General features: G+C 49.2%; 1 protein-coding gene across 16 annotated transcripts in view; it reads left to right on the top strand.

Moving 5' to 3' along the window:
* The window catches only part of herc1 (HECT and RLD domain containing E3 ubiquitin protein ligase family member 1), a 45,641-nt gene that overhangs the window by 5,999 nt on the left and 12,962 nt on the right, over nt 1-26,680 (top strand). For 3 of the 16 annotated variants that reach the window (XM_047042002.1, XM_047042001.1, XM_047042005.1), the window contains 47 exons: nt 287-414; nt 786-957; nt 1,949-2,120; nt 2,478-2,612; nt 2,923-3,088; nt 3,419-3,544; nt 3,967-4,191; nt 5,170-5,322; nt 5,619-5,751; nt 6,166-6,357; nt 6,613-6,837; nt 7,024-7,197; nt 7,437-7,551; nt 7,821-7,941; nt 8,073-8,244; nt 9,253-9,637; nt 10,193-10,313; nt 10,725-10,776; nt 11,882-12,147; nt 12,372-12,587; nt 12,857-12,977; nt 13,210-13,447; nt 13,737-13,906; nt 14,073-14,228; nt 14,595-14,701; nt 14,799-14,909; nt 15,013-15,183; nt 15,746-15,985; nt 16,782-16,865; nt 17,165-17,730; nt 18,473-19,166; nt 19,412-19,679; nt 19,991-20,201; nt 20,402-20,568; nt 20,737-20,853; nt 21,120-21,381; nt 21,594-21,715; nt 21,947-22,173; nt 22,666-22,934; nt 23,069-23,124; nt 23,332-23,532; nt 23,692-23,866; nt 24,144-24,411; nt 24,598-24,811; nt 25,058-25,317; nt 25,964-26,091; nt 26,462-26,595. In XM_047042002.1, the coding sequence (XP_046897958.1) occupies nt 287-414; nt 786-957; nt 1,949-2,120; nt 2,478-2,612; nt 2,923-3,088; nt 3,419-3,544; nt 3,967-4,191; nt 5,170-5,322; nt 5,619-5,751; nt 6,166-6,357; nt 6,613-6,837; nt 7,024-7,197; nt 7,437-7,551; nt 7,821-7,941; nt 8,073-8,244; nt 9,253-9,637; nt 10,193-10,313; nt 10,725-10,776; nt 11,882-12,147; nt 12,372-12,587; nt 12,857-12,977; nt 13,210-13,447; nt 13,737-13,906; nt 14,073-14,228; nt 14,595-14,701; nt 14,799-14,909; nt 15,013-15,183; nt 15,746-15,985; nt 16,782-16,865; nt 17,165-17,730; nt 18,473-19,166; nt 19,412-19,679; nt 19,991-20,201; nt 20,402-20,568; nt 20,737-20,853; nt 21,120-21,381; nt 21,594-21,715; nt 21,947-22,173; nt 22,666-22,934; nt 23,069-23,124; nt 23,332-23,532; nt 23,692-23,866; nt 24,144-24,411; nt 24,598-24,811; nt 25,058-25,317; nt 25,964-26,091; nt 26,462-26,595 (9,186 nt within the window). The remainder of the gene's footprint in view (nt 1-286; nt 415-785; nt 958-1,948; nt 2,121-2,477; nt 2,613-2,922; nt 3,089-3,418; nt 3,545-3,966; nt 4,192-5,169; nt 5,323-5,618; nt 5,752-6,165; nt 6,358-6,612; nt 6,838-7,023; nt 7,198-7,436; nt 7,552-7,820; nt 7,942-8,072; nt 8,245-9,252; nt 9,638-10,192; nt 10,314-10,724; nt 10,777-11,881; nt 12,148-12,371; nt 12,588-12,856; nt 12,978-13,209; nt 13,448-13,736; nt 13,907-14,072; nt 14,229-14,594; nt 14,702-14,798; nt 14,910-15,012; nt 15,184-15,745; nt 15,986-16,781; nt 16,866-17,164; nt 17,731-18,472; nt 19,167-19,411; nt 19,680-19,990; nt 20,202-20,401; nt 20,569-20,736; nt 20,854-21,119; nt 21,382-21,593; nt 21,716-21,946; nt 22,174-22,665; nt 22,935-23,068; nt 23,125-23,331; nt 23,533-23,691; nt 23,867-24,143; nt 24,412-24,597; nt 24,812-25,057; nt 25,318-25,963; nt 26,092-26,461; nt 26,596-26,680) is intronic. The other 13 variants (XM_047042006.1, XM_047042007.1, XM_047042004.1 and 10 more) reach the window with 12 other exon arrangements.

Here is a 26,680-nt window from a genome sequence, read left to right on the forward strand (position 1 = left end):
AGGTACATTCCCCCCGGGCAAGTAGGGTGAAGTGCTGTGCCCAAGGACACGTTATTTTGCATGGCCGGGAATCGAACCAGCAACCTTCTGATTAATAGCCCGATTCCTTAACCGCTCAGCCACCTGACCCCAACATACATGTCAAGATGTGTTGGTGCCACTGGTAGAATTATCATTCTCTAATGGAGAGTGGAACTACCATTCTAAAATACAAGTTCTAACTCTTAACTAACATCTGAAACTGTGCCAGAACTCAAAGTACTGGATGTGCTCCCATCTACTGCAGGGAAACTGGGTCATGGTGATACAAACCGTGTGTACAAGCCCAAAGTGGTGGAGGCCTTGCAGGGCATGTTCATCAGGAAAGTGTGTGCTGGAAGCCAATCGTCCCTGGCGCTGACTTCCACAGGACAGGTATGGCCTAGTTTCTGGAATCAGCCACAACAACGGCACCACAGCCAGCTGTGCATGGGGAGGGTATGGGTGGGGAGAGGGCAGTAGCACTTCTGGGATTTTTGATGGAATTTCTCAAGTCAATGTTTTGTGTTTGGGTGTGAGAAGGAAGTTTATAGTGATTTATTGTATATAAACATTGTATATACATACTTTGTAGTTGTGTTTAGCACATTGACATGCAATTAGGCTGCTATTAGACTTGTACCTTCTGTGCCCTTTTCCGCTCTTAAAAAGAGCCCCATTTGCCAACTTGTTTCTAATCTTCATATGCAAGTATTTTTGGTTTTGAAGCGACTGTTTAGGATTTCTTGCCCTGCTGTGCGTTTCAGGTGTACGCTTGGGGCTGTGGTGCCTGTCTGGGCTGCGGCTCCTCTGAAGCCACGGCCCTCAGACCAAAGCTGATCGAGGAGCTGGCTACCACCAGAGTGGTGGACATCTCCATAGGCGACAGCCACTGCTTGGCTCTTTCACACGGTAAAGAGAGCAGGATTCATCTCAAAGGTAGCCATGTCATTCATCAGAAAGGTAGCCATATGATTGATTAAAAGGTAGCTGTGACATTCAACCAAAAAGGTAGCCATGACATTCATCATAACATCCATCATACCTAGAGGTATCCATTATATGAATCCACAAGGTAGCAATAATATTCATCATGAAGGTGGCTAAAACATTCATCATAGAAGTAGCTATGTCATTCATGAGAATGTAATTTATTTGAATAAGGTAGCCGTAACATTTAACTGAAAAGGTAACCAAAATGTTTATCATGAAGGTAACAACCATCACACAGTTAGCCATATAATGACACACTGCACCAGCAGGAAGAATACAAATGGGGGAGATTCAAATTTAAAGTTGCTAGCTTCAATGAACTCTTCATTTCGACTCTTTCTCTGTACTTTGCTTGTCATAATTGAAACATGACTGTTTACTTGCTCTTCTAAACATATGGTTGCAGTTTAAACTGCATAGTTTTAATTTCCTTGGTGCCACTGGCCAAATACAATTATTAATCTCTATAATCTTAATTTACAAACATACTTGCTGTGTCACACCCTAGTACAAATGTAGTTCTGCTGATACACACAGACTAGTGTTTGTAAAGCAGGTGCTCTCAATGTGAGGACAGAGTTGTCACGAGTGACATCATTACATTTACATGGGATTAATTTTAGGGTTATGTGTAACTTTTTGGCCTTCTGTACTGAACAAATAATGACACAGTGAACTTGGTGACTTTCACAGTTTCACTACTTTGTGAGCAAAGTATACTACAAATAATGCTAATATAGACTTGTAGAACCCATAAATATAAATGTTCTATATAATTTTGAATCTCTACATTTGTATTTTTACAAAGAATTCCATACAGCACTTTTTTTTTTACATCCATAAATATATCCATGTGGATTCATTCATCCAACTGTCCTGTACATTGAAATGGCATCATCATTCTTTTTCACAATTGAAATGTGTGTTATGTCGCTAGACAATGAAGTGTACGCTTGGGGCAACAACTCCATGGGCCAGTGTGGCCAGGGCAACTCCACAGGGCCCATCACCAAGCCAAAGAAGGTGGTGGGTTTGGATGGGGTGGCCATTCAGCAGATCTCAGCTGGCACCTCCCACAGCCTGGCATGGACAGCACTGCCCAGGGACAGGTCAGTAGCACCAGACTTTAGACTCCACCACTCATCCTTTTGGCTGAGGGTCGTCCAGGGGGAAGTATCCTCTCACTCTCTTATGTCACAACCCCGGGCCTCTGTGTGTGTGTTACGTAATTTCAGAGGTTAGGTAATGTCTCTTTTTTTTCTGTGGATATTGTTGAATTCTCAATGTCCAGTTCATGGCCACAATACGCCGAATATGATGTAATGGGTTCAATGAGTACATCCAAGAATTCCTGCAGGACCAAGGAAATAAATATGCAACGCTAATAAAGATAATAAAGGTCATGTCTCAAATATCAAAGTCAGTGAAATGGTCTTCCTGTTTTCCTCTTCCTGTTCTATTGACAGGCAAGTGGTGGCTTGGCACAGGCCCTACTGCGTGGACCTCGAAGAAAGTACCTTTTCCCACCTGCGCTCATTCCTGGAGCGCTACTGCGATGGCATCAATAGTGAGGTGCCGCCCCTCCCCTTCCCCTCCTCCAGGTGAGCCAGCCTTCAGAGCGTGGTGTTCCCCTACAGCGGCTGTCATTCACACAACTCAGTCCCAAAACGGACTTGAAGAGAGTTTACTAGCAGTTTATTGCCTATTGTTATACATGCTGCCATATTTTCATTCATATGTTTTTTTCCTGTCCATAGCTTCAATCTGTAGCTATTTCATACTGCATGATATTTTTTATTTAGTCCAAGTGGAAGGGTTCTTAAATCGGTTTGGTCATGAACTGGTATGATGTTTTGCACATCCCTTGTTCATAAATACAGTTTTAGTAATTCAGGTTTATTCATTTCACAGGGAGCATCACAACTTCCTCAAACTCTGCCTTCGGTTGTTGTCCAATCACCTGGCCTTGGCTTTGGCCGGGGGTGTGGCCACCAGTATCCTGGGGCGACAGGCCCGTCCCCTTCGTAACCTGCTCTTCAGACTGATGGACTCCTCTGTGCCTGATGAGATTCAAGAGGTCAGTGTCAGCTTAAGATCCAAAACTCGAAAAAACCACATCTTCTCTAAGCTCCAGATGTAAACTTTATTACGCTAAAGCTAGTCTACCTTGGAGACCTGAAACAAGTGCTTCATGGCTGTAAATAGATTTGTAATTTGATGTCCACTAATTGAATTCAATCCCCTTTCCTACTTTCTTACTTAAAGCTAACATTTGAGTTTGGCACTTCTAACCTCACAAGTAACTAGTGAATAAGAATCCATTGATCTGCCTGGCTTCCCCCATGTATACATGTGTCCGTGTCCCAGCGAACCAGACCCTTGATTGTGTGCATGTCTGTTTTACCAGGCGGTGATGGAGACCCTGTCTGTGGGGGCCACCATGCTGCTGCCTCCTCTGAGAGAGCGCATGGAGCTGCTCCACTCTCTGCTGCCCCAAGGCCCCGACAGATGGGAGAGCCTTTCCAAAGGACAGGTACAATATGTCGCCTCACAGCCAGAGCTTCACTGCCTGCTTCTTCTATTAGCTAACCTGTTACTGCTGAATGCTGGAATGACAATGCAGTGTACGTTACATGAGTCCCGATTACAAATAAATGTATGTATATTTTCTTAAGATAACATGTAATGTTTAGATATTATATAAATATAGATAGATAAGAATATAGATACATTTTGTGTGTGTCAGACAAGGCAGTAAAATTTGTATCTAAAAGGTCCTTGTCAGTGATGCATAAACCTTCCTAAACCATAACTGTTGCCAGACTGTCCCAAGCCGTAACAAGGCAGCCATAACTATACCTGATGCTTTTAGTGAGCCTGTTAGCTGTAGCTTCTGGAACCTGCAGTAGGACTGACCGCACGTTGTGTTTGTGTGACTGGCGGGTGTCTCTCCAGAGAATGCAGCTGGACATCATCTTGACCAGCCTACAGGACCACACGCATGTGGCCTCGTTGCTAGGCTACAGCTCGCCCCCCGACGCCCCTGAGGGCCTCTCTTCTGCAAGCCTCAGTTTCGGCCTCCCCACGGACCCTCCCTATGGCTCGCCTGGCAGCCACCCCGACACCCACCTGGCAGAGATCCTCATGAAGACCCTGCTGAGAAACCTGGGCTTCTACACGGTCAGTTTACAGTCCACACGCACGTTTCAGTTGAATAGCGGTGTGACCCGTTCACATGCCTTTTGTTACCTATTATTACACCATTTGTGACCCACTCATCTGTCTATTGTTACTCGTTTATACATCCTTTAGTTACCTATTCACACCCCTTTCACACCAATCTAGAAACACATGCTAGTCATTGGTGTGAATGGGACAACCCATGTCCATTGACCAATGTAAGCAATTCTGGACTGGTCATTTGTCAGATGCACCAGACAGTCACACCTACTCATCAGGAATTCTGATCATGAAGCTAGTGAACGCTACATTGTACCGCAAATTCCTTGTAGTGACCTTGTCGTGTGTGCCATTTCCCCCCCAGTTGTTACCAGTAATATTAATGTTACACGGTGATGTCTAAATACACAGCAGGCGTACTCGCAGGCAGGACCGATGTCCTCCGTTCCATCGTATCATTCCCTACACTTTCTTTAATTCAGTAAATGAAACTAACTGCAGGTCCTTTAAGTGGACCATAGGACCTATGGGCCTCTCCCAAGACACCATCCTGTCTGGAGAAACTCTGCATGTGCCCCAGCCTCAGTTCTCAGCCTCCCCCCTGAGTCTGGAGCCACCACAGACAGCAGCAGCACAAAGGAGCATGAGGCATCCACAATCACCCGCTGGGATCTTAACCGTCCCTCTATTCCTGGCCCAGTACCTCACACAGACTCACGTCACAGTTCAACCTTGTGTTAATGAACGAGGCTCATCCAGTGTAAATATATGATGCTGATAATGGGCTTCATGGCTGTGTGATACGTAGGGTAAATTGATGAGGAAATGCTTCATGGTGTGTGATTCTTCCCTTCTGTATTCTTGTGTGTCTGTCTGCGTCACTTTGTGTGTGTGTGTGTGTGTGTGTGTGTGTGTGTGTGTCTGTCTGCATGTGTGTTTGTGTCTGATTTGATCGGGATGTGTTTTTGCCCCTTCCAGGATCAGGCGTTTGGTGAGCTGGAGAAGAACAGTGACAAGCTGCTGCAGGGGACGTCCTCGTCAGACAGCAGCCAGCCTGCCCACCTCCACGAGCTGCTCTGCTCCCTGCAGAAACAGCTGCTGGCTTACTGCCACATCAACTGTGTCACGGAGGTATTGGAAGGACACACTCGCATACTGATAGAAGCGCACATGGATTTGATGTTTTTTATCGTTATATTTAATTTGTTGAATGAAATTGTATTAGGATGCGTGAAATATATTATTTATGAAAATATATTCTGATATTACTTAAATATATGTTGGTTTTTAGTTGTACATTACTTGTTTGGCATACATCTGTTATATTATTTGCCATCATATTACCACAGTGATAACACAGACCTTTGATGCACACCGTGTGAATATGAAATGCAAGTAATGTGTCACATTACATTGCCCCCCCTCAGAACTCCAGCAGCGTGGCTCTACTCCACAAGCACCTGCAGCTGTTGCTGCCCCACGCCACCGACATCTTCTCTCGCTCTGCCGCCCTGCTGAAGGAGAGCTCCTGGAACGGCAGCGTCAGGGAGAAGCTCCGAGGTGGGTCAGGGCTACCTCGCCACCCTCCTGCTAACGCTGAACGTTCCCCTTACGGGGGCTACTCATTTGTCTGCGTCCTTTTGCTGTGCTCTCTTGCACTCTGTGTTTCTGTATTCCTCTTCTCTCCCTCTTCAGTCTGTATGGTGCCACTTGTATTCCAACCCTAACCCTGGCTATCAGTCACAGGAGAATTCAATCATTGGATTTAAGAGCAAGCCCATATATCATGACACGCCTGTGTCGTCAATCCGCCCTCCGATAACGATCCATTCACATCACCCATCACATCTACATCACTCAAACGAGGCTACGAACACCACTGCCGTCGTTCAATTACCTTTCTCTGTTTCTCTCCCTCTCCTTTCCCACCCCCCCCCCCCCCCCCCCCCCCCCCCCCCCCCCCCCCCCTCCCAGATGTGATCTACGTGTCGGCGGCAGGCAGCATGCTATGTCAGATCATCAACTCCTTGCTGTTGCTGCCGGTGTCCGTGGCCCGGCCCCTGCTGGGCTACCTGCTGGACCTGCTGCCCCCTCTTGACCGTCTCAACAGACTGCTGCCCGCAGCCACCCCCCTGGAGGACCAGGAGCTGCAGTGGCCCCTGCACGGTAAGGAACCAGGGGACAATACTTAATGTGATCCAGAGCTACATGCTAAACTAAGGAGCTAGGCTTTCAACTTGCTCTTTCTCTCTTCTCCTTATCCCTATATCTTTTCGTAATAAGATTATAAATATGTAACAGTTACAACTGAATATACAGTACCTAAATATATATCGATGGTGGAGAAAGGCCATTCTCTCACTCTCTGTGCTTGAATACATAAACACTAAGCCCCACACGACCCTTCTGCTTGCGCCTTAGGCACCCCAGACTTTGTGGACCCTGCGGCAGGCGTGCCCCTGGCTCAGCCTGCCCAGTCCTGGGTGTGGCTGGTGGATCTGGAGCGTACTGCCGCCCTGCTGGTGGGCCGCTGCCTGGGGGGCATGCTGCAGGGAGCCCCCACCTCCTTGGAGGAGCAGGACACCGCCTACTGGCTCAAGACCCCCCTCTTCAGCAACGGCCTGGAGATGGACATCCCACAGCTAGGTATGGAGATCATGGGTTAGGGTTAGAGCTTCCACAGTGTGGCAGAATGGCCTAGGTTCATTTAGAAGTGCAGGTGCTTGCAATGCAACACGTTCCACTCTACAATGTACATAGCCTGTTACCACTGTAAGCAAAGAATCCATAGCATGCAGGTATATACATGATATTAGTTTCTTTGTCTCTAAGACAACTGCATCAGCTCGCTGCTAGATGTGGCCCTCTCTGGTAACGAGGAGCAGAAACCTTTCGATTGCACTTTGAGACCCGACATGAGCGTCCTTGTCGACCTGGCTCTGGGCTCCACCAAAGAACCCACCAACAGCCTCTGGATCAACATGCAGGACTACGCTGTCAGCAAAGGTCTGTGGGAGTCACCCAGCTTCATGTGAGGTTGAGGATGTGCGGCAGTAGAGCATTAACGGAAAAGTGATCTTGCTGGGCAGCAACATGGATTCAGCAGCTTAAAACAAAAATTACTAAACTAATATATGACTCTAATATGAATATCTCTGCACTATCCTGTCCTGTCTTATTGGTCTAAGCTACTAAAAAATCTAATGTATCCTCATGATTTTCCTGGTCTATGTTTGTGTGTCTAGATTGGGACAATGCTTCTCTCAGCAACGAGTCCCTGTTGGACACAGTGTCCAGGTTCGTGCTGGCCGCTCTGCTGAAGCACACTGGACTGCTGGGACAAGCTTGTGGAGAGGGAAGGTACAGGACTGCTACTGCACACTCTCAAACAACCCTACATGCACTCACTCATACACACCTACACTTTGGCTCTTCTACACTTACACACTAATACATTCATATATGTACACATTCATGCACTCACTCACACACCAGTTTTATAGTACAGACCTTTAGTAAATTTACATTGTGCAGCCCTGGTTGTTGGGTTGAAAGAGTTCTAAAACTATCCAGGCTTGAAGAGCTGGAGAAGAGAGCCTTACTGTGAGGATGTGTGTTCTCTCCACCAGGTACCAGCCCTGCAAGACCCTGGCAGAGGTCTACAGGAGTGTGTACAAGGTGCGGAATCGCCTGCTGGCCTGCAAGAACATGGAGCTGATCCAGACCCGCTCCTCCTCGCGGGAGAGACGGGTGAGTCAGCAACTACAGCCTGCTCCACTCATTATAGCTATGCAGTGCATGTGAGTTGTCTGGGAGACAGAGGGGAGGAGGGGCTGTCATTCCTGTTTGCAAAAAAAGAAGTTCTCACTCTCCATCCATAGATTTCTGACAATCAAGACTCCCTGGAGATGGACCCCCAGGAGCACTCGTTCACACGGACCATCGACGAGGAGGCAGAGTTGGAAGAGCGGGCAGACCGGGAGAGGGAGGAGGGCCATCAGGAGCAGGACGAGGAGGAGGACGAGAGGGAGCACGAAGTCATGACGGCTGGAAGTGAGTAGACTCTTACTGAACCTGAGAAAAAATCATATGTACATCGTCTTTTATTTGATTAAGAAAGTAATTTAAACATTGGCACATCCTTCTACCGCCACTTTTTGGTAGACTACAGTGTACTGTACATGGAATTAATGCGTTGACTTTACGCAACTGCTTGGGAATTAACTGCATGGTTCTATCTTAGAATAAATAAAGTCTGTGCTCCTAACGATTTCAGGAACATTAGGGCAGAAAGCAGACTTTATACTTCCACTAAAAATAGAACGTTCTTTTGCAATAATGAACTGGATTTGTAAAAAGGTTATCAAACAACCAGCCGTGGCCACTACTAGCACCACTGTGTGACCCCGGTGGCCCAGCTGCAACGTGAGAACAGAGCTTTCAGTCGTAGCTGCACCATGTGAGGCTGCATTGCTTTATTTGTTTAGACTTGCAGGATGTGTCATCATCTTTCTAGGAGGCTCAGGAGGGGGGAGTCTACTGGAAAATGCTTCTGAACCAACCCTCCCTGTTCATCATGTTTTCATGACGGGTCATAAGGTCACACCTTAAAACACAGTACAGTTGAAGGAGGTCTTGAAGTAGACACAGTTCTCTTGTCTGAAAGCTCAATAGCCACTTACCTTGAACTTTTAAATATTGACTAGAAATGGCAATTGTACACTATGCAATATATGTGTACTGTATATCTATTGAAAATGATTTGCGCCTGACAAACAGTACTTGCAGATTTGAAGGAATCACATTGATATAATCCCCCTCATGAGGTGGCACTAGGAACACTTCTACAAAAACAAACCAGGCCTCAGAACTGCAAAGGCTATACCAGGGCACATGTTGTTAGCTGTTCGCTTCAGATTGGGCCAAATGTGAGAATTTCTCATAAATTAACTACCGGTAGCTGGGCGCACGTTTTGACTGCAGCTTCCTCTAACTCGGGTGCCCTGTGTTTGTTTGTCTATGCATCTCTCTCTTTCTCTGTGTCGCGACCACGGCACACAGAAATCTTTCAATGTTTCCTCTCAGCGCGTGAGGCGGCGCGGAGCCGTGAGAGGGAGCGGGCCAGCAGCAGCACCGGCCTGGGCCTCAGCTCCACCCCCCGGAGCGCCGGCAGCGGAGGAGGTGGAGCGAGCAGCGCAGGCGGAGGAGGAGGAGGAGAGGAAGAGCCCACGCCTTCCCTGGAGGAGAGGAGGGACAGCACGGGGCTGCCAGAGGGCCAGGATCTATACACAGCGGCGTGCAACTCTGTGATCCACCGCTGTGCTCTGCTGGTGCTGGGGGTCAGCCCTGTGCTGGGGGAGCTGGGGAAGCAGAACCAGGAGGAAGGAGGCCCCCTGACCACTGGACCTGGGGGGGTCCAGCAGGAGGGGGTGGGCTTTATGACCAGGTAAAGACCACCTGTTTTACGGGTGTGATAACCAGTAGAACTAGTACTGTAGAACTAAGAACAAAACATGCATTAGCAACCCCTAGCCACAGGGAGAACTGGAAAGATTCCCCCAATCATGTTGTTTCCAAAACAACTGAAGGAAAAAAGGTTTGCAGATGCCAAGGAACCGACTTCCCCAGCAGCGTTTGACCTAGTTCAACAAGTTTTATCTTGTACACTGACCTTATTTTGCAACCTCATTTAGGAAACCATCAAGTTTAAACGTTCAAATGTGGTACTTCTCTCACATTATCACTCTCTGTCGTGTGCTGAGTGTGTCATCAGTAAAACAGAATGAGGAGTGATAAACTTGTTGGCTGCAACCCAGCGCATGACCCAGTTAGTGTTGCTATGATAAAGCTTGACTATGTACATATGGCAAACAAGATGATAGTTCTAATGCAATTGCGTAGAAAATTGAACTGTGTAATGCTATTTGTATGAGTTCATGACACTAACCATTCTGAATGGGTGTGTCTTGGTGTGTGTGTGTGTGTGCGTGTGTGCGTGCAGGAGTGAGAGCCTAAGCGCCGAGAGCCATTCTGTCCAGACCAGTCCCAGCTACAGACTGATCAAGTCCAGGAGCGAGTCCGACCTCTCCCAGCCGGAGTCTGACGAGGAGGGCTATGCTCTGGTGAGGAACCACTCGCCTCACAGGATACTGGAGTCCTGCAGTACAACAAACATGATATCTTTCACTTTTTCCATGTCTCTCTGCTGTCTTTATTTATACTATCCCCTTTGCACGCACTCACACACTTTCCCTTCTGTCTCTCTGCCTCCTTTTATCTTTTTCATGCATTATGTAATTTGCTTTATCTCTCCCGTTCTCACTTTCTCTATCAGATGTTTGTCGTTTTTCTTATCTTTCTCTCTCGCTCTGGCTCTCTCTCTACCGTATCTCATGTCCTCTGTGTGAACTCCCAACTTCCCAATCTCTCTCACCACTTTGTGATTTTCTGTTTATGAAAGTCATACCATACACTCATGCCAATGTTCCTTGTCGTGGTTATTAATATGGTAAGGCTTGTTGTTTTCTTTTCAGAGCGGCAGAAGAAATGTTGACCTCGACTTGGCCTTTTCTCATAAAAAGAGAGGTAAACATCCTTCATAACTTATCCCAAATGACCTATACCATTAAATATGGTAAAACAAATTCCTATTGGATAGATGTTACTCTGTTTAGACGTCTACATGTACAAACATGATTGAAATCTGTCTCTCTGTCTTCTGATTTCTGTGCTGGATAAAGTGTATTTGCTCCTTTTGGGCCAATTGAGCCCTAAAAACAAGAGGAGCTCCAAGCAAGTACACGATGGCATGTTTATTCCTGTCTTCTTAGAGCCAGTTCAGATCCTCACCTGTGAAATATCCCTCCTTCAATTCATCTCTTTCATTCAACTATGGCTTAGCGGCCATATTAGGTCCCAGAAGTGTTTGAACTCATATAACGTTGAGAGCTGATCAAATACCCCAACAGCAGCAAGTTGTACAGTACTTATCGCAATCTGGATAATTGTACCTAATGTTATCCCAACTCGTAGTAGGGAATTGAGCAGCAATTGTTTGGGTGGGCAAATTTGACTTTTCATTCCTAAGCACAGACATCCATGCATCTTAATGGCTTAATATATTTTCTGTTTGGAATGTCAGCGTTCATTATTGCACAGCTATGCTTTGAAATGAAATCGATTTGCACCGCCCCACAGGTTTCAATAGTTGGCCAATTAGCAAACCAGCAACAGCAATACAGAAATGCCAGCCTTGTTATCCTGAACGTGCCGGATGCCTTAACTGCTCTTCATTTCAGTCCACCTTACAGCTTCCTTCCTCATCATTTGATCTAAGGAAAGAAATACCCGCATCATAGATATAAATCAAATATATTTAAGGATATCCTGTAGTTTTCATGGCTGACCAAAGCTCATGGCATGAAGAATCAGAATGAGGCTCTGAATGAGAAAGTATTGTATTTAGCAAACCTCTTTAAAAAAATATTTGAGAAACCATGTACTTTTTACTAACCAATAGAAATACATATTAGTAGGAATGACATTATTTTAATCACCAGTTAAAGACTCCTTCCGATATTTTATCTGAAAAGCTGTCTGGCCTCTTCTGTCTGCTCTCCTTCTTTCCTCCACACTGTCTTCCCTTCACCCCTCCTCTCCTCCTCCCTCTCCTCCATCCTCTCCTCCTCAGGTTTACTCCATACCTCGCCGGACTCCCTGGCTGACTCGTGGTTCCGCGCCAAGCACAGCCGCCAGGGCCGCTACAGTTCTGCCTACGACGAGTCAGACCTGGACTTGAGCCACTCACTCGGGGTCCACGCGCTCATCGACAACATTGTCAGCTTTGTGAGCGGCGACGTGGGCAACGCGCCAGCCTTCAAGGAGCCGGAGGAGAGCATGTCCACCAGCCCGCAGGCCACCATCCTGGCCATGGAGCAGCAGCAGAGCCGGGCCGAGGTAGGAGCCCCGGGAGGAGAAGCGGGAAGAGACGGGAGTTTTGAAGAGAAATGTTCAAATACCTGGCCTTTTCAAGGCAGATTTAAAAACGTCACCATTATGTTTCCCTGCTTTTACTAATGGAATTCACAGAAATTCCTACACAATTGGATTCCGCATGAGTATTCTCTCCTTTTAATGTTGTTATTTATTTGTTTACAACGTGCGTTTGTTTGCTTCCCCAGTTGCGTCTGGAGGCGCTCCACCAGATCGTGGTTCTGATCTCGGGCATGGAGGAGAAGAGCAGTCAGACGGCGGGGGCTGGTCGTCCCAGCGCCGCCTTCCAGTCCTCCTCCCTACTCACCTCCGTCAGGCTGCAGTTCCTGGCGGGCTGCTTCGGCCTGGGCACTGTGGCCACCGGGGGACTGAAGGGAGAGAACGTCCAGCTCCACCACTATCAGGTACCTCAGAGGGTTGGCACGCCAGGGTATAAATGTCCAGGATGGGTATGGAGGGCATTTTGAGATGATTCTGTTCTCTCATCTGGTTTTTGTTGTTGTTGTATATCAGTGAAATCAATACAGAAAAATAAACTAATCAAATACTTGTTTTAAATGAATGCTCTCATTCCTTAATCGTCCAATTTTTCTTAGTGTGATATAGTGTGTGATAGTTTGAATAATACTCATTGCATTCTGTAAATCCTCATTCTGATTGTGTTTTGATCCAGGACTGTGTAAAGGCAGCTAAAAGAAGTCTCCAGATGGACATCCAGACCGCTGTGCACAAGATCTACCAGCAGCTGTCCATCACCCTTGAAAGAGCCCTGCAAGCCAACAAACATCACATAGGTACAATGCTGTTTTCAAAAAATGCTTAAAGACATGAGAGGTGCTTATCCTTTGCACATGTACATGGACCTTGTAATGCCCTTCTGATTTTTATTTTAGCTGTCTTGTTGACTATAACTTTATAGTTTCAAATGTTGTATCCAAGTCATCGAAACACCTCAAATCCACCTTGAGAATGAACGGTCGATGCTGTTTGTCTAACTCTGTCCTTGGTCTGCGCTGCCCCTCTCAGAGGCCCAGCAGCGCCTCCTCCTGGTCACGGTGTTCGCCCTCAGCGTGCGCTACCAGCCGGTGGACGTGTCCCTGGCCATCTCCAGCGGCCTGCTCAACGTGCTGTCCCAGCTGTGTGGCACAGAGACCATGCTGGGCCAGCCTCTCCAGCTGCTGCAGAAGCCCGGCGTCTCCCAGCTCAGCACCGCCCTCAAGGTGGCCTCCACACGCCTGCTGCAGATCCTGGCCATCAGCACTGGGTGAGCCGAGAATGTGGGCTGTTGGGGGGGGGGGGGGGCTGTTGCGACCCTGTTGATTTCTGAGTCTGTTGCGACCCTAGCAACAGGCAAGAAGTCGAAACTATCGATATTCCCCCCCCCCCACATTGAATGATTTGAATGTTCGACGAGAATAATTGACGAGGATAATCACAACATGTTTTGTTCCAAAGGTGCACTTATGCTACAGGATTGCCTCATTACCATGCACATTACCACACACACACACACAGACTGACACCCCCCCCCCCCCCACACCTTTCTTCCTCAGCACGTATGCAGACAAGCTGAGTCCCAAGGTGGTGCAGTCTCTGCTGGACCTGCTGTGTAGCCAGCTGAAGAACCTGCTTTCCCAGGCCGGCGTCAGCCTGCTCTCCCCTGCTGAGGAGGAGGACAAGAAGTCAGAGGATGGAGCTGACTCTGAGAAGAAAGACTTCAGAGGTAAAGGACGACCGTCAGGCTGATAACAGACTTGGAGGCTGATTTGCCAGATGGAGCATGTATTTCTGTGTCAGTGTTGGCTGGATTAGGATCTTAATGTATTCAGGGATAAAAAAAAAATCCTGGTAACCTACACTTTATATTTTTGTTTCTTGTTATTTTCCAGCCCTCCTTCGTAAACAGCACACGGCGGAGCTCCACCTTGGAGACTTCCTGGTCTTCCTCAGGAGGGTGGTGTCCTCCAAGGCCATCCAGTCTAAGATGGCCTCCCCCAAATGGACAGAGGTGCTGCTTAACATTGCAGCCCAGAAATGCTGTTCAGGTACCAGCAGAATTGAATATCCATTGCAGTTGACCTGTTATGTATTGTAGATTTACTTCAGTGTTTTCTTTTTTGTTGTTACCTCTGCTACTGTAATTGTGCAATTTCCTCTTTGAGATCAATAAAGGTATAATGACAGACTACAGTCAACCGAACATAATATAAATGCGCCCAAAACTTTTCCCAGGTCTCATATGCAAAAATATTATGGTTAATTTGTTGCATGTTTTCCATAGATTTTTGTTCAGTATATATCCACTCTCCTTCATATGAGATGTTATCTGTCAGGTCATGCCAACAACTAATGCCACTTACCTCAACATAGAAGTGACGGCCCCTGACATAGGGTTGTTGTCTTGTCTCCAGGAGTTCCTCTGGTGGGGAACCTGAGAACTCGTCTCCTGGCCCTGCATGTCCTGGAGGCCATCCTGCCCGCCTGTGAGGCCAACGTAGAGGATGACCAAATCACCCAGGTATGATGGTGTGTAACAGACACACACAAACACGCTCAGTTCTGGATAGTTATTCAACCTATGGTATGTGTGCTTGTGTGTGTGTGTTTGTTTCCAGGTGGTCGAGCGCCTGTTCTCCTTGTTGTCGGACTGCATGTGGGAGGCCCCCATCGCCCAGGCCAAGCACACCATTCAGATCAAAGAGAAAGAGCAGGAGTTGAAGCTACAGGTGAGGATCTGGGACATTTGGGCAACTCTGTTGTGATGGCACTTCCACCGTTACTCTGATGCAATAGGTTAGGTGAGTGATTGACATGTGGTGTGATCCACAGGGAGAGGTGGAAGAGGAGGATGAGAACCTCCCTATCCAGGAGGTCTCGTTTGACCCGGAGAAGGCCCAGTGCTGCGTGGTGGAGAACGGCCAGGGTCTGACCCACGGCAGCGGGGGGAAGGGCTACGGCCTGGCATCCACTGGCATCTCCTCAGGCTGCTACCAGTGGAAGGTACTGAACTTGTGGTGTTTCTATGGTGACCAACACTGCATCTGGGATGCTCTACCGAGGTAGAAGATCAAGATCTGCTGTACAATAGCTGCATTCAACAAAATATTCCTGTGTACAGTAATGGCCCTTGTCTTTTAAGTGTTTCTTAAAACAAAACAATATTGAGTCATCACTTGTTCACACACCTTTCACAGATCCAGTAGGCCTGGATACGTGTTCTGTACACAACAAGGTGGAAATTAGAAAAGGGCGAAGGCCAGATTCACCCATTGGGCTGTGTCAGGTTGTGCACAAAGCTACATCAAATAAAAATAATGTGAGCAACTGCTCCCCTTGTTGTCTGATGCCTCCTTTCACAACTTGGTGAGAGAGAGCCATGATTTGCCAAGAGGGTCAGGGGAGTATCAGGTGATGCCCTAGTGTGCTTATCAAACCTGATGTCTCCCACAGTGTACCTGCTCTTTAAGAGGTGGTCTAACATGGTCCTCATGGGAGATTGTTGGATTGATACTGAAATGACAGCAAAAGGCTGTAATAACAATGACCATGTCTCTGTTTACAGTTTTACATTGTGAAAGAGAACCGGGGCAACGAGGGCACGTGTGTGGGCGTGTCCCGCTGGCCTGTGCATGACTTCAACCACCGCACCACCTCAGACATGTGGCTGTACCGCGCCTACAGCGGAAACCTGTACCACAACGGAGAGCAGACGCTCACGCTCAGCAGCTTCACCCAGGGAGACTTCATCACCTGCGTCCTCGACATGGAGGCCAGGACCATCTCCTTTGGCAAGAACGGAGAGGTGAGGGGTGGCACAGGCCTGGTGTCTATGGGAAGCTGTGGTGTAGTTGTGACACCTCCCAGCTTGCCTATCACACATTTTTCCCTTGATGGAAATTGTTTTCTTTTCTCTGTGTATTTTAACAAAGGCTCCACATGCATTGTCATGACCTCAACAGTAGAATGCCAAATACTGCTGCCGAGTGTGGTTCAAGTTGCTTGTTCGAAGTCATGGGTTTTCTTTTGAGAAACAAGAGGTTAACAACAGAACATCCTGATCCATTTGTATTGATCCATCACAAAGATGGTTGTTATGACCAAGCCCACTCTGTAGAAACCTTCCATAATCATTCAGAAAGCCCTTGTCGTCTGGTATTTATCTCGAGCCACAGGCAGGTGTGGCTGAAAGCCCTGTCATTACAGCCTGCTGTCAGAGGGAGAGATCAATCTCTCTCCCCAGCTCCACTATTCTGGAGACACACTTGCCAAATCCTCCCAGCAATCTATCTCTTTCAGCAGGGGTTTCATGGCTTCAGATAATGCCAACAACGCACACACACACTAAACCTAAAGAGCAGGAGCACATGCTGCATGTAAAACGTCTGTTGGATTTTTGATAGTCTACGTTCTCAAGCACCTGGGAAAGGCTACACGAAATGTAGCCTTTGTGTTGGTCGCATATGTGTTGTTAAGGTTTGACTGTTCCTAGTCCTCCCACACACACCTACATATACACACACACACAAACTCCCACACAAAGACTGATCATGATTGTCTTGGATGGATGTACTGGAGCTTGTGATTGGTGTTTTCTGCAGGAACCGAAATTGGCTTTTGAAGACGTAGATGCGTCAGAGCTGTACCCCTGTGTCATGTTCTACAGCAGCAACCCAGGAGAGAAGGTAAGAGCACCATCTAGGCATACGCCTGAATGTTCAGTAGGGATGCAGACAATCTTGCATTTGAATTTAAAAGTAGATCTGAATAATCATGTCTATCTTTTGGTTCAATCCATTTCACAATGCGTCTGCTGTTTAAAAAAGATGATGCCTCCCTGTGGTTAGTTGTGTTACTGCAACAACCTTTTCGTCCTCAAAAACAGTGGGGGTTGCAAAGACTTTATGCGCCGTGTTTCCTCTCCCGTCCTCCTCTTGTCCCCAAGTCTCACCATCCATGATCTCCTCACCCTTCCCCCCCACAGGTGAAGATCTGTGACATGCAGATGCGGGGCACTCCCCGTGACCTCCTCCCAGGTGACCCCGTGTGCAGCCCTGTGGCCACCGTCCTGGCCGAGGCCACCACGCAGCTCATCCGCATCCTGCACCGCTCCGACCACTGGACCCACCGCATCAACAAGATCATGACCGAGCGCCTGCACAAGATCAAGCCCTGCTTCCGCGAGGCGGCGGCCGGCGGCGGCGGGGGTCAGAGGTTAAAGAAGAGCCGCTCGGTGCAGAGCCGCGAGGAGCACGACGCCACGCAGAGGGAGAACACGTCCCACGACGCGCCGGGCCGGCCCGGCGAGGAGGAGAGGGGGCGCCACGGGCGGCAGCACGGCCTGGGGGAGCTCTCGGAGCAGCACCTTCGGACGCTGTGCACGGAGGTGTGGCCGGTGCTGGCCGTGATCGGCGGGGCCGACGCCGGGCTGCGCGTGGGCGGGCGCTGCGTGCACAAGCAGACGGGACGGCACGCCACGCTGCTGGGCGTGGTCAAGGAGGGGAGCACATCGGCCAAGGTCCAATGGGACGAGGCTGAGATCACCATCAGGTACAGGAGGACTCGGAGGGGATAGTTGAAAGAGCAGAGGAGATGGAAGGGGAGGATGGGGATGAACTAGGTTATAGGGAGTGGGGAAGTGAAAATGACAATGGAACCATGATCAACAATGGTCTTTGACAATTTACATTTTTGGAAAGGGCCTAGTTGTCTTTAGAAGCAGAAGTAGTTTGTATTATGAAAAATTAATATTTTATCATTACTCTGGGTACTTCCGTATCACTTCAGACAAGTTTTCACTTGTCTTAGTTGTGCAAAGCCATACATTTGGCTGCTGTAATTTTTTAAACATTCATATTTGTTCCCCCTTCTCATAGTGTTGGTTAATCTGTATGTCATGGTTTGTTCTAAATATGACTGTTTGAACGAAATGCAGTGAGCAAAGGTGCTGAATGTGATCTGTTGAACTAATGTTGATCTAATTCTAATGCACTGCTTTGCTCTAGGCTCATTTCTCAACCCCTTTGTCAGTCTTCCTACCATCACCCATACTCATCTTCATGATACATGATACATGCTGATGCCAGTTAACCCTTTTTTAGTTTCCTGACGTTCATGATTTGTCTAGCGTTGGTAGCTCATCAGTTTTGTTTACATGACTTCCACATTCTCATCTATCCACCTCTCCCTCGACCAGTCCTCTACGCACGGTCTCTTTTCCTCTCCTCCTGTCCTTTTCCCTCACTTTGTGTTTTCTCCTGTGTTTCTTTCTCACTCTGATCTTGATTGAAAGCTTCCCAACTTTTTGGTCGCCTAGTGACACGCCGCTGTACAACCTGGAGCCCTGCGAGCCCCTCCCCTTTGACGTGGCGCGCTTCCGCGGCCTGACCGCCTCCCTCCTGCTGGACCTCACCTACCTGACCAGCATCCACGAGGACGCCGCCAAGCTGGGCGCCAGGCGCCACGACAAGAAGCACCGCGGCGCCGGCGCTCACGACTCGGCCCCCGCCGCCAGCGAAGACGCCGCCAACAAGATGCCCGGCGAGGCGGAGGGGCACCGTAAAGCGGAGCAGAAGGATGCCGCCGCAACGACCACGGCCGCTGCTTCCGACCTCCGCGTGTCGCACAGCCTGGACGAGGTCAAAGCGCACGCCACCCCGAACTCGAAATCCGAGAGCGAGATCTCCTCTTACGCCCTGGACTCGCAGCAGCAGCAGCAGCAGCAGCAGGCAGGGGAGCGAGGGGGAGGGGGAGGCAGCGCTGGTGCAGACACTGTGTTCCCTGCCCCTCCGACGCCGGCAGAGGGCAACCGGAAGAGGGGCCATGAGCACGGCACACGTAGCCACGAGCCGTCGCCCTCGTCGAGCGCCGCCACCCAGAGTGAGATCCACGCCGTGCAGCTGTCCTACCTCTACCTGGGGGCCATGAAGGCCCTGAGCGCCCTGCTCAGCTGCAGCAAGTACGCTGAGCTGCTGCTCATCCCCAAGGTAGGACTCACACTCGCCTTCCAGTCCCAATCCAGTGTTTGTTGTCATTTGACAGAAACAACACCATTTATAGATACCTTAGTATTTATGGACAATCTATGATCTAAGTGTGTGGAATGGAAATTGGGACAAACGAAATGACACCATTAAAGTTTGCCTATGTATGTTTTGATGCTAATAACCCTAAACATCTTGATGTTGATCATGGTCAGTTCATTTATCAGGGGTGATTTTCTTCTCAAAAGGTCGTCCCAGAAGCTGCTTCAAGCGGCCACAACGCCGACCTCAACGCAGGTTCCGCCAGCGCGGCCAGCGCTGCTTCACCAGTGTGCCAGGAAGAGGTGGAGATGCGGGCGGCGTTGCAGTTTCTAATGCGCCACATGGTGAAGCGGGCAGTGATGCGCTCGCCCATCAAGCGGGCGCTGGGCCTGGTGGACCTGGAGAGGGCACAGGCCATGATCTACAAGCTGGTGGTGAACGGGCTGCTGGAGGTGCCCAGCGCGGCCAAGCCTGGTGAGACTCAGACTGGAGGGGGGCGGGGGGGGGGGGGGGACATGCCACCATGAAGGGCTGGCGGGCCTCTCATCTTTTCTCTTGTATCAGACGACCCAAGTGGCTGTCGTATTTGCTGTTGTATTTACTCCACAATAAATCAGAAATATACTTGGCAAAGTGTATAATATACCCTGTGGTTTATTGAATTGTGGTTTAAAACAATTTAGAAATGGTGGCAGGATCACCAGTGCACCCCACCAAGTTTTCTAGCATACAGTAAAAATGTGCGTTTGGACCCAAACTGACTTGTTGTACTGGCCCATACCCAGGTGTCAAATCAGACCCAGAGTGTGAGGGGGAGACGGAGGGCGGCGAGATGCTGGCCCAGACGCCCGTCACCACCAGCCCCTCGGCCTCCAGCACCACCTCCTTCATGAGCTCGTCCCTGGAGGACACCACCACCGCCACCACCCCAGTCACCGACACTGAGACCGTGCCCGCCTCCGAGTCCCCTGGGGTCATGCCCCTGAGCCTGCTCAGGTCTGGACAGACATACACACGTACACACATTTACACACACGCCACAAGTGTGTGTAAACACATATATACTCTTTCATTGCATACATGCACAAATACAGGTTAACAGGTATATATCCAAATGACTTAGAATACATTTCCTTATTCAACCACAATCAAAAAGGGTGGGTTACATCACCATATTCCACTTGTTTATGGTACAGGCAAATGTTCTCCAGCTACCCAACCACCACCTTGCTACCGACTCGCCGTGCTCAGACCCCCCCGGTGTCCTCTCTCCCCACCTCCCCCTGCGATGAGGTGGGCCGCAGACAGAGCCTTACCTCCCCTGACTCCCAGCCTTCCAGGCCGGCTAACAGGACCGGTATCTGTACGTACCAACCTCACCGTGCACCTCCATACTACACCACACACACACATACATTAACCCCAAACATGCTATCAATCCCACGTGAACTTGAAAATGGCATGCAAGTATGCTGTACGTACGTTTGTGTTAGTTTGTTGTAGTTGTAACCGTCTTGCCTTGTCCTTCCAGCCCTGTCCGACCCCAGCAGCAGACTGTCCACCTCCCCTCCCCCTCCTGCTATCGCTGTGCCCCTGCTGGAGATGGGCTTCTCCCTGCGCCAGATCACCAAGGCCCTGGAGGCAACAGGTTAGCAGAACAAAGACAACTTTGTTCATTAATAGCCATAATATGGAATAACAGATTACGTGTTACGTGTTATGTTACGGAATAACAATGGGAACAACAGGAAGCGTGGAATAACAATGCAACAGCTTGCACTTTTAAGGTCACCTCAGTAGCATACCTCATTGATCCCAAAACTCGCGGAGGGCCTACTGAAATAAGTAGCTTCTTACTGACCAGTTATTGGCGTTACTATTGTAAGTAAACGTGTGTGGAATTCAACTTCCCAGGTGCCCGCGGCGAGGCAGATGCCCAGAACATCACGGTGCTGGCCATGTGGATGATAGAACACCCGGGCACCGAGGAGGAGGAGGATCCCCACCCCGAGGGAGGAGGCTCGGACTCGTCCTCCTGCCCCGGGGCCTCTGGAGGAGGAGGAGGAGGAGGAGGAGGAGGAGGAGGGAAGTCCCTGGACAGGAGCTCCTACCTGCTCTCCCCAGGGGAAATCCCCAACGCTGACGCTGCTGAGATGGAGGAGGGCTTCAGCGAGAGGTAGAACACCATTTCAGTGGGAACATCAAGTTGAACATAGGAAGTTGAACTGATGGATATTACATTTATTTTTGGTATAATTTATCGGGTTTCTTTTGACCTATTTGAGTTGGTACATTTGGAATTTTGTTCCCCCTTTTGAAGAAATGGTCTGTGTACATTTTTGGAGGGGGAAAGGGTGTTTATTTAGTGTGTATGTTGTGTGTTTGAAGTCCTGAGGGTCTGGACCAGGACAGTGCCTCAGCCTCCAGTGGGCCTGCTCCCAGGGGCCGCTCTGCAGTCAGCAGGAAACACCGCTTTGACCTGGCCGCTCGCACACTGCTGGCCCGCGCTGGTGAGAAACACGCCTGGCATGCACAGTGTTCTTACTCGCTCACTCACTTTCTCTCTGTTTCACCCTCCCACTCAGTCGCACACATACACACTCAGTCGCACGCACGCACACTCACTCACTCAAGAACTCATCCACCACACCCGGAAACCTTGGCTGGTCTAACAAATCTTTCCCTCTTCGCCATCTCCTTCCTCCTCTCTCTGTCTCCTCCCTCTGTCTCCTCTCTCCCAGCCGGTCTGTACCGCTCAGTCCAGGCCCACAGGAGCCAGTCTCGGCGGGAGGGCTCAGGGCTGCAGCAGCAGCAGGACCCAGGGGCCCTGTACGACTTCAACCTGGACGAGGAGCTGGAGATGGACCTGGATGAGGAGACCATGGAGGCCATGTTCGGCCAGGACCTGGCCAGCGACACCGACATTCTGGGAATGTGGATCCCGGAGGTATTGGACTGGCCAACATGGGTGTGTTGGAGCGCAGCGAGGGGCGCTTTTCTACCGCTTAACCCCTCCCCTTTGATTCACTGTCTTACTTGCCACTAACTTACTGCTAATTTGGACCAAGCGTACACTGTACTTGATCTAATAAAGGCGATGGAGAAAGTAATTCTTGGGAACATACTAATGCACTCACTCACTCAAAAACACTAATTCGAGAATGATGTGGAATGCCTCTAACTGCTTCATGTTTGCACGTGATCAGAATTGAATTAATGAATTGGAATTTCAAGGGGGGTTTGGAACCTTGAACCAGATAGTCGACATGTTGGGATGTGTTGACAACTCACTGGTTAACACAACGCCGGCCATTTACCATGCTACGCTATCACACATTCTCTCAACTTCCTCCTCAAATTGACTATGTTATTCACTCTACTGTACTAACCCACTGTGTTTGTCTGGATGTGTGTGTCTGTCCTCGCACGTGTGTGTCCCGGTTGCCCCTCCCCCACCCAGCACGTGTGTGAGACGGAGGAGCGTGACGAGGTGGTGGCCTGTGAGCTGTGCGAGGCCAGCGTGGCCAACTTCAACCAGCACATGAAGAAGACCCACCCTGGCTGTGGGCGCAGCGCCAACCGCCAGGGTTACCGCAGCAACGGCTCGTACGTGGACGGCTGGTTCGGCGGCGAGTGTGGCAGCGGCAACCCGTACTATCTGCTGTGTGGCAGCTGCCGGGAAAAATACCTGTCTGTCAAGAGCAAGGCCAAAGTCCCTGTCATGGAGAGGTGAGGAGACGCTCCCCACTCTGAAACTGACTGGATTCAAACATTCCTTCAATGAATGGAGCCCTAAAATGCTAATCAGGTGTTCATAATAGATGCTATTTATTTCATGACTTCATTTGTTTTGGTTACCTAAGCAGATATAAAGGGCAAGCTCCAGACCTGCTAGGAAAGCAAGACAGCGTTTACGAGGGTAAGAAAACAAAGATGAATCGCCAGTACATGCCACCACGTGTGTGCGTCTGTAACAACATGTGTGTGTGTGTCTGTAACAACGTGTGTGTCTGTTACACCGTGTGTGTGTGTCTGTAACAACGTGTGTGTGTGTAACAACGTGTGTGTGTCTGTTACAACGTGTGTGAGTGTGTGTCTGTAACAACGTGTGTGTGCGTGCGTGCAGAGGACTGGGACATGCTGGACGTGGATGAGGATGAGAAGCTGACTGGGGAGGAGGAGTTTGAGCTCCTGGCCGGCCCGCTGGGCCTGAGCGAGCGCAGGGTGGTCCCCGAGGCCGTGCAGTTCCCCGACAGCGACCCCCTCGGAGCCTCGGTCGCCATGGTGACGGCCACCAACAGCATGGAGGAGACATTGCTGCAGATAGGTAGGGATAAGGGGCTATTCCTGTTGTCAGACAGTCATTGTGTACCGTTCAAAGACCTGTTTTTAGTTGAGTTTGTTGCCTTGTGGCATGGGTGTACTCTCTAAGGAGTGGATCAGTAGGTGTGTGTTTATTGAAGCGTGTATTTGCATGCGTGTGCAGGATATCACGGCTCAGTGGAAAAGGCCTCGTCAGGCCGGGTGACCTTGGGCGAGCAGGCGGCCGCCCTGCAGAACCCCCACGACCGCGTCATGGCCCTGAGGAGGGTGACGTCTGCAGCCCAGGTGCTCTTGGCCAGGACCATGGTCATGAGAGCCCTCTCCCTCCTCTCCGTCAGGTACAAGACAACACTGATGTGCTACAGAACAAACCACCTTAGCACAAAACACGGTATCAAACTAATTGTTTGATATACTGACTCCTTGATTTCTGTTCACTGAAGTTTACTGTTCAAGAGGCGTTAGTCACAGTCAGGAGGCGGTGAATGTGGGGGTTCAACGTGCAGCTGTTATGGGAGTGAAATCTCCCTCGCATTTACTGATGAAACTGTGAAGTGGGTGTAATTATAGGACTCTGTGCATGCGTTGATTTAGAAGTGTGTCTCTGTGTGTCAGTGGTTCCAGCTGCAGCCTAGCAGCCGGTCTGGAGTCTCTAGGCCTGACAGACATCAGGACCCTGGTCAGACTCATGTGCCTGGCTGCGGCGGGCAGAGCCGGTCTCTCCACCAGCCCCATGTCGGGTGGCGGGGGGCTGGAGCGCCCACGCGGGGCCACCAAGGCCAGCAAGCCCATTTCATGCCTGGCTTACCTCAGCACAGCTGTGGGCTGCTTGGCCTCCAACAGCCCCCACGCTGCCAAGCTGCTGGTTCAGCTCTGCACTCAGGTAACATTATCGAAACGCCATCAGCCATCAGTAGAAAAGCTTTTGGTTCTACTTTTTTGTATATAACTTGTAAACTAAACTTCCATGAATCAAATCAAATCAAATGCATAGCACCAAAGGAGGCAAGTCTTGACAAGTATTTCTGTTGCCTATAAATGAACCGTATGTATGTTAATTCGTGTTTAGAACCTGATCGCTGCTGCCACAGGGATGAACCTGACCACAGTGGATGACCCCATCCAAAGAAAGTTCCTTCCCAGCTTCCTGCGGGGGGTGGCAGAGGAGAACAAGCTTGTGACCTCACCTAACTTTGTGGTCACCCAAGCTTTAGTGGCCCTCCTGGCTGACAAAGGGGCCAGACTGAGACCGAACTATGACAAGGCAGACATTGAGAAAAGAGGTTTGTAGTATTGATGATGGTTCACATCATGATAGTCTGTGTCATTTTCTGGTCATTTTATGTGCTCCATGATTGGGACATCAATTCTTCTAATCAAAACATGACTTGCCACCTCACCACTGTATTGACATTCCCATTGTTGCCTTTGCCGTTTTATGCTTTGCTATGATTTATTTTTCTGTCTCTTTCCCCCTCGTTTTTCTCTCTCTCTCACCGGGCATCCTTGTCACCTTGTTTTCGCTCAAGCAGGTCTAATTGCGCATTTGTATGCCCATCCTTCCTATAACCCCTCCGTTGTAGGAGCTCTGGAGCTGGCCAACGCCCTGGCGGCCTGCTGCCTGTCCTCCAGGCTCTCCTCACAGCACCGCCAGTGGGCAGCTCAGCAGCTGGTCCGAACACTGGCTGCACACGACCGCGACAACCAGAGCCGCCCACAGACCTTCGCCGACATGGCGGGGGACCTGCGCAAGTGCTCCATGGTCAAGCTGGAGGCCCACCAGAGCAGGGTGAGTGGGGGGGGGGGGCATTCGGAGGAGTAACTTTCTTTTACAAACTTCTAAAATGGCTTCTCCAGAGCCACCATGATTGTTAATAAAGTGTAAGTGATGTTGCTTTTTCTATAGGTCTATATATATATTCAAAACAAGTCTGTAATGTGTCTACTGATGAGGTATAAGTAGAGCATAGTTGTATCTAGTTTCTGTTAGGTTAGCTAGGGAACCTTGAAGAAAGAAGTGTTTTCTATCCGTCTCAAAGTTATCCAACTCTTTCTGTAGCACCCCCCTTGAACATAAAACCCTACAGTTGAGTAGACTCATCCATCCATGACATTTTGTCTCCTGCTTCTTGTGAAGATTCTATCTTTTCATTCATAATCTGGAACACACTCCTTTCATGAATGAAATGTTGCCTCCGGAGCAACTGTCCATCTGTTAATGCTACAATGAGTCTGCCCTCACTCCTGGGAGATAGCATTGTGGAGTGTCCTTCAGACTCTTGAGCACTGGCAGTGTGTTCATACACAGCTGGCTAACCCCCAGGTGGGAGGGTCTAAAGGAAACCTTCAGATAGGATCAGAACTTCACAAGTTGCATGTATTCAGCATCTATGTTTTATCAATATATGCTTTTGGGATTTGTTTTTCCATATCAGGTTATCACGTGCAGTTGGTGCAGTAAAAAAGGCCTGTTGGCCACAAGTGGAAATGATGGAACAGTCAGAATGTGGAATGTGACCAAAACCCAGTACACCCTTCAGCAGACCTGCATCTTCAATAAAACGTAAGCTCTCATGTTGGCAGACATCCCACCTGAGGGCCTTCTTCTTAGAGCTCCCACACACATGACCACATGTTACACCACAGCCTGTCTGTTTTCCCATCAACCCCTCTCCTTTTCACCCACACACATCATCATAGATTAGATCAAAGATCACTACGTCATCAGCTTTAAATGAATGTCAACTTCCAGTGAGAGAGTTTTGTTGATGTCTCTGCCGTGGGTGTGGCTGCTCTGTCCTCTTGTACTGGATGTTATGTCTCTTCAAGGTTGTTTTGTCTCTCACTCCATGTTACTGGATCTGTCCTCTAGGAATGTTCTGTGTGGATGTCGTCTCTTCCTTTCCGTTTATTTTCCGTTTTTCTGTCACCAGCGAGAGTTCTGAGGAGGGCATGGCTAACCTGGGCTCTCCTGGCGACCCCAGTCTCTCTCCTGTGGCCTGGAGTGTCACCGGCCAATATCTTGCTGCTGCCGTGGAGAAGATGGTCAACATCTGGCAAGTCAACGGTGAGGCTTTCAAAACCACATCAGCACCAAATGGTCCCCCCTCGCTCTCACATGAAGGCATTATACCGCCGATTTGGCATTGGAC

Source organism: Hypomesus transpacificus, chromosome 19, assembly GCF_021917145.1.
Source record: "Hypomesus transpacificus isolate Combined female chromosome 19, fHypTra1, whole genome shotgun sequence".
Classification (NCBI taxonomy): Eukaryota; Metazoa; Chordata; class Actinopteri; order Osmeriformes; family Osmeridae; genus Hypomesus; species Hypomesus transpacificus.